An 11,820-nucleotide genomic window follows, 5' to 3' on the forward strand; every position below is an offset into this window, starting at 1 on the left:
TCTAAATGACACATATATTTTTTTAAAATAAATATTTCATGTCAAATAAAAATTATAAAGCACTAATATCTTAAAATACGCAGAGAATGTTTACAAGTATTTATGGACCAAGCTGAATGTTTAGTTATCAAGTAATTCTAGATTAAGATCGTGTTGCGTTTGGATAATAAGGTCGATTGGTAGCATCATTTTGATTTGAATATTATAGAGGCTCTATTGAAATTTTTGGTCGTATAATTAGAGGTGTTTGGTGTTTTGGACCTTCATAAAATGAAACTTACTATTTGATCTATTATCTTCATTAATTTTGATACAAATTTCTAAATTTGTCCAAAATTAGCACGTACAAAATCTGTTTTTATATAATCCATAGTATTGTCGGAGGGCACCATACTCAATTAAATTCAAACAAATCCAAATTACAGTATCCAACGCACCCATACAACCATCCACACTCGTGCCATCACCATCCTCGGGGCAGTGCATACACAAAATCTCTTTATAAGAAAAAATCTATATTTTTGGTACAATTATTAGCATTAAATTTCATCCTTTATTTATACATTTAGCATTTTTAATCCATCAATTAGTGAAATTTAAAAATTATCAAACAATGCTAATATTGAAGGGAAATTAATTCTATCTTGTAAATTTCTGGGTGAATCTACTGTTTTTATATATATATGTATGTATGTATATTGAAATGATAATTATATGATAATATCAATATCTTACTAAATTGATCGCCAATGCATCAGTTAGACAATATATCGATATTCAATTCATATATGAATATAATAAAGAATAATATTGAAATAGATTATAATAAACTCATATAAAGTGAGTCAATTACTCACATATCTGATGGGATCTGAAACCATCACCCTACACTTGTTCATGAAGCCTATAAGTGATAGATTAAGTTTAAAAGTTAGTCAAAATTTGAAATTTTGACATGATTTTGGCTATAATGAGATTTTAGGAGGATTTTTCTGGGACAAATTGCATGAAATCAATCAAACAATAAAGGATTTTAAGCAGTAAATTTCATAAAATTGGTTGAGTCTTGCAATATATAAGAGTTATATTGATACTAGAAAGTGTAATAAAATTATCATAATACAATCATAAAATGAGGACATAAACTTTATCATATCAACAGCACAAAATTAATAAATAATTTTAAAATTTCAAAGTTTGATTTTATAAAATACAATGAAAAGAAAAAAAAAATGAACACAAGGTAACGCAAAAATGAAAGTATTAACTTTAGTGTCTAAAGAAATCTCAAGACAAAATTACTTGACAAATCAATAAATTAAGATTAATAACACACGAGTGTATATAATAATGAAAAATAAAATGCACGCAACCTACTGTAAATAGAATTGCAAATGAACAAATTATTCTTTATAAAAAAAATAGCAAAATACCTCCCTATATTTTTTAAAATGAAGTAATTTATCTTTTCAAACTGGAATGTAAACATTGCTCTATTTAAAAAAAAATTAGGGCCGTAATTTGATTTTCTTCTCATAAGGGATAATTTGACAAATTACAATAGCACCTGAGGTAAATTGCATTAAACCCTTTAGTGTAAAGCTAGACTAATATTTCTTAGTGTTTACAGAGAATAAGTCTAATAAATATTATTAAGTAAATAGGACCAATTTAGAACTTTAATTTAATTCAGGGTGAAAGTTATAATATTTTCAAATAATACATAGTATAACTAGGAGCACCAAATGCCATTAAGTTTAGACAAATTCAACAAAATATTAGACTAACTATTTCTATTCTCTTTCCATTCACATTAGAACCTCCGACGAACCATCATTTATCTTGTTCTCTGTACTTGACCCGTTTAATGGTAACCACATGTACTTGAACCCGTTTAATGGGAAGCCTTTAATGGCTTGGTCGGTACATATGACTTGCATCCAACGGCCTCGATAGTATTGGATTTGGTACTTAGACTTGAGGAACGATAACAATCACTTGCATGTAATGGTTGTATCTTGGGCTTGATAAAAGATGACTGTGTCTTCAATTTGGTTATTATATGTTTTGAGAAGTGTTGTAAGAATTTACTTAATTGAATTAATTAAATTTTGGCTTAGCAGCTTGGATTGTTAACTAGGGCTTTAGTATTATTGAGTTCCTTTTTCTGGTTTTATTGCTTGTCTTCTTGCCTAGTACTAACTTTGTTTTTGCTAGCAATATATATTCCAACCGCTTGTTCCCTCAAAAAAAGTTGGGGCTTAGCACAATTTAATTTTTTGATTAATTTAATTGAGCTTAATTCAAGTAGTTAATTATATTAATTAAATATTGGACTCGAACTTTAATTTATTTAATTCGATTAAATAAATTTATTCGACTCCTATTGGGCCTTAAAATTAATTAGGTCAATTTAAAAATCAGATGGACCTTTGCTGGGCTTGAATTGATTTAGTTGTTGAATTAAACCAAACTCAATCCACCTAAATAAAGTCCTAGCCGATTTTGAGAGTGACTAGGTCAAAAGAGGAGTTGAGACTCCTCCTCTACAGACCCCACTCGGCCATGATGACGTATAACACACCAAGAAGACTGAAATCATAGTCTAATTGATTTTATAGGCCCCATTTGTCATTTAATTTATTCGAATTGCATACATAGACAAAACTTCGAATCAAATCATTTTTCTCGAGCCGTATGAGGAGAAAACTTCCTATACGGTTCTAGGGGGGGGGTATATTATTTTTCCCAACATCTCTCATCTTAGTGTTTTGAAAAATTAGCTTTTTCTCTGTACTCTACATCTCTCACAATCCATCCACTACTCTCTCTTCCCTTCTCCATCAAGTTCTTCTTGAACAAGTTTCAAGAAAAAGTTAATTAAATTCGATTCACTAATTTGAGAGTGAGAATCGAATCCATTTTGTTCAATAAAAAATAGTTTCTACTGCCCGATCTCAAGTCATCTAACAGTGGTATTGAAAATTATGCTTCCGACGTGTGATGCCGATGAAGGAAGAGGAGGTCTAAGTTGATCTTTGCGTGAACGCAGATCTGGAGAAGGAACAACGAGCAAAGCAGATTCGGACAAAATCAAAATGGTATAATTTCGTGGTTAGATTTTTATTCGTTTTTTCTTTCTGCCTTATGCCACAAAAATCATTTATGCATATTTTTATTTATTATTTGTGTTTTTAAGTATGGAATGCCCGAAATATCAAAAAGTACGCTCTCTTAATTGGATTTAAATTCAATTTAATTTTCGCTTTCACTGCTTTCATTATTTTTCCTTTAATGTAGCAAAAACTAAGGATAAATACACTCTATGTAGTCGTTAGTTTAATGCGAATATACTAATGCTTTATATATTTAGAAAATCTGAATATGTGAGTGGGAAAGAACTTAATGCTTTAAATATTTGTTAAACTATTATTAATAGAAATAACTTAAACATTAATTATTCCAGTTAATTGGGAAAAAATATCAAAACACGTGTTCTTGTAAAAGGTTTGCTAACACGTTTTTTACTAGAAATTTCTAAATTTGTCGAAAATTAGCACGTGCAAGTCATGTGCTACCATAAATTTGATAACATTTTCATGACTTGCACATGAGTTTTTCCAGCTAATTTTTAACTTTTTGGCAAAATGTATCCTCAAATCATGAAATATGCAAAACTAATGGGCCAAGTCGCAAATTCTAATTCTTAATGGACCCAAATGCCAAACAACTAAAATTATACCAATCTCTTTATAAGGAAGAACCCATCCATCAATTAGTGAAATTTAAAAATTGTCAAACAACGCAAAAATTGATGGGAAATTAATTCATATTTTTCAAAATTTTTGGGAGGAATCTATTATATATATATATATGGTAATCACATAATTTCATCAATAAATTTTAATAAATTGATTAGTTTGATAATATATCGATATTCGATTCATATATTAATATGGCAAAGAATAATAAAATAAATTATAATAAACACATAAAGTGAGTCAAATACTCACTTGTTTGGTGCGATTCGAACCCATCATCTTACACTTATTCTTGAAACCTAGCTCACCTATGGGTGATAGGCTAAGACATTGTTGACCGAAAGTTTAGAACTTAGTCAGGAATTCAAAACTTGACATGATTTTAGCTATAATAAGAGATTTTTTAGGAGGATTTTTCAACGGCATGTTGCATAAAATTAATAAAACAATGAAAGATTTTAAGCAGTAAATCGCATAGAATTGATTGGCTCTTGAATATATAACAAGAAGAGTAATAATAATAGTAAAAAGAGTAATAAAATTATCATAAACAATGATAAAATATGGATATAAAGTTTGATTTTATAAAATATAATGATAAGAAAAAAATTGAACACAAGTATGCAAAAATGATAGCATTAACTTTAGTGTTTAAAGAAATTTCAAGATAAAATTGCTTCAAAAATCAACAATTTAAGATTAAAAATACAAGAAAGTTTATAATAATGAGAAAAAAATGAAAGCAACCTCCTGTAATTATTATAGCAAATGAATAAATTATTCCTTGTAAAAAGAAATAGCAAAGTACCTCTTTATATTTTTTAAAATGAAATAATTTACCTTTTTAGACATACATATAAATTGCTTTATTTTTAAAAAATACAGGAAGGTAGTTTGATTTTTTATCATAGAGGGGTAATTTACTCAGGTACAATACCATAGGACGGAAATTGCATTAAACCCTATAATGTAATGCCATACTAATCTTTCTTAGTATTTATAGAGGACAACTCTAATAAATATTATTAAGTAATAGAACCAATTTAGAATTTTAATTTAATTCAGGATAAAAGTTATCATATTTCCAAATAATGCACTATACAACCAAGAGCCAGTAAATTTCATTAAATTCAGACAAATCCAACAAAATATTGCAGTAACAACCCCGCTCATATACTTACAAAACCTCACTCCACCACATCCCCATTGCACACAAATCTCTTTATTCACATGGTAACCTCCGTCGGTCCATTATTATTCTTGTTCTGTGTACTTGACCCGTTTAATGGCATCACATGTAAAATCAGCGGCCGAAGCTACACAAAACCACGATCCGACCGTCTAAGATTTGCAGCTGGAGATTCATCCATCCAACAAGTTGTGATTGGCAATTTGTCACCAGAAGTGACAGATTTTGAGTTAAAATCTTTGTTTGCCGCTCATGGAGAAGTGATCAGTGTTAACTCACTCCCCTTGCATCACTACGCCTTTGTTCACTTTAAAGAAATCGAGGACACGAAGCTGGCGAGGCAGGGTGTGCAAGACCATGTTCTTCATAGCAAGCCTCTAATGATTAACTTCGCTAAACCAGTGCATGATTCATTAGTTTTTTTATTTTGTGACTTCTCTATTGTGTAAATACTGTTTTCCAAAGTTTAAATATAATTTTGATCCTGTAATTTTCTACTTTTTATGTCTGAATGACACATAACTTCTTTAAAAGGAATAATTCTAGATTAAAATCGTATTACCTTCAGATAATAAGGTTTATTAATGGCATCATTTTGCATTACATATTATAAAGGCTCTCTTGAAATTTTTTGTCCTATAATTAGAGGTAATTGGCGTTTTGGACCTTAAAAAAATGAAACTTATAATTTGATGTATTATCTTCGTAAAAGTTTTGCGATTTTATAACACATTTTTTGCTCGAAATTTCTAAATTTGACGAAAATTAGCACATGCAATTTGTGTGTTGATGTAAATTTGAGGATATATTCGTGACTTGCACATGTAGTTTTCAACTAGTGTTCAAATTTTTGGCAAAATGTATCCTCAAATCATAAAATTTACATAATTAATGAATCAAATCGCAAATTATAAATCTTGGGCTTGATAAAAGATGATTGTGTCTTTAATTTGGTTTTTATATGTCTTGAGAAGTGTTGTCAGAATTTAATTAATTGAATTAATTAAATTTGGGCTTAGCAGCTTGGATTGTTAACTAGGGCTTTAGTATTATTGACATCCTTTTTCTGGTTTTATTGCTTGTCTTGTTGCCTAGTACTAACTTTGTTTTTGCTAGAAATATATATTCCAACCGCTTTTTCCCTCAAAAAAAGTTGGGGCTTAGCACAATTTAATTTGTTTGATTAATTTAATTGAGCTTAACTCAAGTAGTTAATTATATTAATTAAATATTGGACTTGAACTTTAGTTTATTTAATTGGATTAAATAAATTTATCCGACTCCTATTGGGCCTTCAAAATTAATTAGGTCAATTTAAAAATCAGATGGACCTTTGCTGGGCTTGAATTGATTTAGTTAATGAATTAAACCAAACTCGATCCACCTAAATAAAGTCCTAACCGATTTTGAGAGTGACTAGGTCAAAATAGGAGTTGAGACTCCTCCTCTACAGACCCCACTCGGCCATGATGACGTATAACACACCAAGTGTATTATTTTTCCCAACATCTCTCATCTGAGTGTTTTGAAAAATTAGCTTTTTCTCTCTACTCGACATCTCTCACAATCCATCCACTACTCTCTCTTCCCTTCTCCATCAAGTTCTTCTTGAACAAGTTTCAAGAAAAAATTAATTAAATTTGATTCACTAATTTGAGAGTGAGAATCGAATCCATTTTGTTCAATAAAACTAGTTTCTACTGTAAAATCTCAACTCATCTAACAGTGGTATTGAAAATTATGCTTCCGACGTGTGATGTCGATGAAGGAAAAGGAGGTCTAAGTTGATCTTTGCATGAACGCAGATCCGGAGAAGGAACAACGAGCAAAGCAGATTACGATAAAATCAAAGTGGTACAATTTCGTGGTTAGATTTTTATTAGTTTTTTCGTTCTGTCTTAAGCCACAAAAATCATTTATGCATATTTTTATTTATTATTTGTGTTTTTAAGTATCGAATGCCCGAAAAATCAAGAAGTATGCTCTCTGAATTGGATTTTAAATTCAATTTAATTTCCGCTTTCACTTCTTTCATTATTTTTCCTTTAATGTAGCAAAAACTAAGGATAAATACACTCTATGTAGTCGTTAGTTTAATGTGAAACTAATGCTTTATATATTTAGAAAATCTGAATATGTGAGTGGGAAAGAACTTAATGCTTTATATATTTGTTAAACTATTATTAATAAAAATAACTTAAGCCTTAATTATTCCACCTAATTGGGAAAAAATATCAAAACACGTGTTCTTGTAATAGGTTTAGACCAAATATATAATCTTTTAGATCTATGTAGGAATTTATCTATTTTTGTTTTTTGGTAAATATAAGTTTTATTAATAAAATAAGATCGTATAGTACAACAGTGCTCAATTGGTGGTTTCACCCTCGAAAGGCCAAGGGATACGCCATAATCTATATAATGCACATGAACTAACAGAACAAGATAAATTAACACTGATAATCCTCTGTCTAATATCTTTCACAATGATGGTGGCTATGATGCACGGTGGTCACTCCGTATGCTCAAAGCGTCTCAAATTTCGGTCCCTCCAAATGTGGTAACTCCAAGCAACAAGGAGTGCATGATAAGCCAAGTTAATGATATGTTTTCCTCTCCATTTCCTTGCAGCCCACTCAACATCTCGTGGCCACTCTCTATTAGGCCATTCAAATCGAACAAGCCGCCGAATCACTGTCAGATTTCTTCTGGCATAACAACATCGAAAGGATAGATGAGTATTTGTCTCTATTGTGCTCTCATCACATAATATACAGGCGCCTAGGTATGATAGCCATGGCTTATCAGCTGTGGATAGTTTCCCCAAAATCGCAAGCCATAGGATGAAATTATACCTGAGGATCTTTAGGAAACTCGAGAGTATGAAAGACCAACCTACCTTGGGTCCTGGTGGGTCCAATAGCCTGTAAAGAGATGCAACTGTGGGTCGTCCCATCTCGCATCGCCAAATAATGCAATCTATCTCGCCATGAATTATTAGCAATGCATGAAAAATCTCCAAGCACTCAATGTCCGTAATGAGAGGCAAATGTCATTGCCCCTCCATAATAATACTGCTGAGCTTGTCCGCTGTCCCAAGCCCAAGCAGACGTGGACCCCGTGGGAATCTCTCAATAAGGGGACCAAGGTGATGCAATGGATCATGCCACAGATAAAATGAATTCCCATCACCAATCTGATAGTGCACCATCGATCGAAGCAAGGGGCATAAACGAAGGAGTTTCCTCCAGCCCAACGAACCCCCATTGTCAGTGACCGTCCATACAGATTTATCACGTAGCCGCTCGTTATATAACCATTCTACCCATATTGATGTTCTATCACATCGAATAACATTACACAACTTCTTGCTCATCAAGGCACGGTTTAAAGTAGCAATGTCCCTTAGGCCCTGTCCCCTCTCCGACGCCGGTCTATAGACATCCCTCCATGCTACTTTGGCATATACACTGGTCGTTGTGCCCTTCCACAGAATAGCTCTCAGACGCTTCTCAATATCCCTTATAACACCTTTAGGTAGGATAAACATAGAAGCCCAATATATACTTAACGCCATAAGGACAGATTTAATAATCTGTACCTTCCCATCATATGTTAATCTCATTCCTTCCCAACCTTTAATGCGTTGATCAATTTTCAATAATAAAGACTGGAAGTCTATTAACGATAATCTGGATGAAAGTAGAGGAAGTCCCAAGTACCTCATCGGAAGGTACCCTTCTTGGAAGTCGAGCATCACTAACAGCTGCTTTCGTATCCCTTGTGCAGATCGAAAGATGATAAGATGACTCTTATGCAAATTAAGCCAGAGATCTGACCAAGAGGCGAATAGGTCCAACCCCTTCTTAAAGACCTCTATAGAGTCCATATCAGCTTTGTAGAGCAGCAATAGATCATCTGCAAATCCAAGTTGAAATAATCGAGAAGGCTCACATTTCGAATAAAAAGAAAAATGCATGTCATGATCAATCATCTACAGAAGAATCAAATGCAGAACCTCCATTACGAGAACGAACAGATAAAGTGATATAGGGTCCTCCTGCCGTAACCCTCTCGATTCCGTAAAGAAACCCTGAGGTTTCCCATTCAACCTGACGGAAAATGAGGGTGTCGTGACACACTCCTCTATCCACCTAATGAACGTAGTCGGGAATCCAAACAGGTGTAACACTACAAGTAGAAAATTCCATTCTACCGTGTCATAAGCTTTTTCTACCGTGTCATAAGCTTTTCGGATATTTACTTTCAGTGCACATCTAGGAGGTAGGTGCGCCTAATTGTAGCCTGTAAATAGTTCCTGTGCTAATAGTATATTGTCTCCAATACTACGACCAGGAATGAAGGCAGCCTGACAAGGGCTTATCAACTTATCCAACACCATACTCAACTTTTGCACAATAAGTTAGGCAATAATCTTATATAAAATATTACAACACGAAATAGGGTGAAAATCTGTGACCATCATATGGGCATGTGCCTTAGGGATAACTGCTAGAAGTGTGGTGATGATTTGCTTCAGCAGTTTTTCCGTGGTAAAGAACTCCAAGATTGCTTTTGTAACCTCTGGACCCACGATTGGCCAGGCAGCTCTATAAAAACCCGATGAGAACCCATCAGGTCTAGATGCTTTATCTTCAACAACGTCAACTGCAGTGACAGGTGTAAGGAGTTGAAGCCCTTCCTCCTCATTAAGGACATGTCTAGCCCATGGCCTCAGATACTGGATATCTATCACCTACCTCCGTCTTTCTCTGCTTAACAGAGCCTGATAGAAGGTCACAAATTCATGAATAACCACTCATGTCTCTAAGTAGGTGGTCCCATATTCATAATTTATTTGCAAGATTCTCTTAGTGGCACGTCGTTGAGCTATCTTGCAAAAGAAGACTCGTGAGCATTGATTTCCATCCTTCATCCCATTGCATCTTATCTCATTGCTGTAACATGATTTTTTCTATTTTTGCCGCCTTGGTGTATACCAAATGACAAAAGTGTTCCAGGAATAGAAAGAGGTCATTCTGTCTATCAAACCTAACCAAGATCTGTGCTTTCTCAAGCAATCCTTTAGCCAAGCGTACATTCTCCGAAAGATCTCCTTTACTGTACCGTTGCTGTCAGAATACTGGCTTTAAAGCTTTTAGTTTCCGCGTAATCGCGTACATAGGCACTCAAACAATGTCGTGTTGCCAGACATTCTGCACACAGGGAACAAAATCTGGTGAAAGAGTAAGATAATCATCAAATCTGAACATACCTCCCAGTTGTTGTTGTCGATCCCCATATAGCGACAGTGGTGAATGATCCGAGGTGCATGGGGTGAGACTTGAATAGTATGAGTTAGGAAAACGCTCAAGCCATGTGTCATTTATCAGCATCCGATCCAAACGCTTCCATAAAATTCGCGGATTCGAACTCCGGTTATGCCACGTGTACCATTCACCCTGCATGGGCATTTGTAGCAATATCCTGTATGCATGCATTAAATTCATCCATCGCCAATCTGATATCACCAAAATTACCGCACACCTCACTGAGGTCACGAACAACATTAAGATCACCTCCTACTATCCACGGGTCATCCACACACTGACCCGCAAGCATCCCCAATGAGCGCCATAACTCACGCCGCTCAGCAATTTCATTGGCACCATACATAAGAGTAATAATCACATTCTTTTGGAGTGCTCTAACAGTTACACGAGAATGTACAAATTGATCACCCAACTCTATCACATTAACATCAAGATTAGTATCATCTCATGCAATCCATATACGATTCCCAATAGACATAGGATCAACAAACTACTTCCATTGAGGCAGTAAGAAAGATTGTATATGAGCAATATTAGTATTTCATACACGCATTTCAAGAAGGCCAATAAATTATAACCTGTACTCAGTTACTATGTCTTTCAGTGCCAGCTGATGGTCCCTTTTGTTCAGGCCACGCACGTTCCACATAGCAGCGTTTAACATGGATCACCCGTGGCGGGGCTGCTTATGTTAGGACACCGAATGGTATCATTTGCATCATCAAGGGAGTTAAGTGCATCAAAAGTATTAAAGATGGCTAACTCCTTACCCTTGTTCCTTCCTTCGTTGACTCCTTGTGCGACAGGGGTACTCGGAGTCTCAGATACAATAGACTCCTGATTAATATCTCGACATGAGTTATTCTTGTCTTTCTCGACAGCCTTACCCGATTCAGCTATGGGCGGCTGCACTCGTGCCTTTTGCACATAAACATTGACCGGCAGTTTCGGTGCTTTCATGGAAGGGCAATCATCCGTGGCATGTCCGAGGCTCATGCAAGTGGGACATTTAGGGGGCAGCCACTCGTATTCTACATCAACCTTGCATGCAATTTTCCCACCTTTCTCTATTAGCGACATAATAACCAAATGCTTCGGGAGTTTGGCATTGATGTCAAGCATGACACATACACAAGCGAAATCCAGCCTCGTGCATGTGCGTGTGATCCCATCCGGATAAAGAGGTCGTCCAATGCCACTTGCCACCATACTCAAGCAATCATTAGTCCATAATTTAACTAGCAAGTGTCGATGTTTAACCCAAATTGGGACTTGGGTATGTTTTAGCTTACGTAGGACCATGCCCAGCTCCCATTTCTGCAACACGATTGGTTGTCCTTGGAACAACTATGGTCCGCCCTCTATAACTTCTTCCATTGCCACTGTAGTTTTGAAAATGAAGAAGAAAAATTCATTTGCTGTGGTCGTGACTTCTGTTAACAATGGCCAAATAGATTTGACGTAGTCCTTTAGGTGATGAAAATACGGTCTTTTGCCCAAAAAACATAACCCACTGCTATCGCAATCCAGCAACGTA

General features: G+C 34.6%; 1 protein-coding gene across 1 annotated transcript; it reads right to left on the reverse strand.

The window, feature by feature from the left end:
• Positions 1 to 8,002: 8,002 nt before the first annotated feature.
• LOC148788295 (uncharacterized) lies at positions 8,003 to 11,492 on the reverse strand. The gene is made up of 7 exons (XM_088879974.1): positions 10,955 to 11,492; positions 10,498 to 10,697; positions 10,226 to 10,412; positions 10,078 to 10,166; positions 9,431 to 9,706; positions 8,969 to 9,104; positions 8,003 to 8,868 (listed from the first exon to the last, which is right to left on the reverse strand). The coding sequence occupies exons 1-7, from the start codon at positions 11,490 to 11,492 to the stop codon at positions 8,003 to 8,005; spliced, it is 2,292 nt and encodes a 763-aa protein (XP_088736100.1).
• Between the last annotated feature and the right edge of the window lie 328 nt (positions 11,493 to 11,820).

The sequence above is a fragment of the Sesamum indicum genome, linkage group LG4, assembly GCF_026168435.1.
Source record: "Sesamum indicum cultivar Baizhima isolate 11 linkage group LG4, ASM2616843v1, whole genome shotgun sequence".
Taxonomy (NCBI): domain Eukaryota; kingdom Viridiplantae; phylum Streptophyta; class Magnoliopsida; order Lamiales; family Pedaliaceae; genus Sesamum; species Sesamum indicum.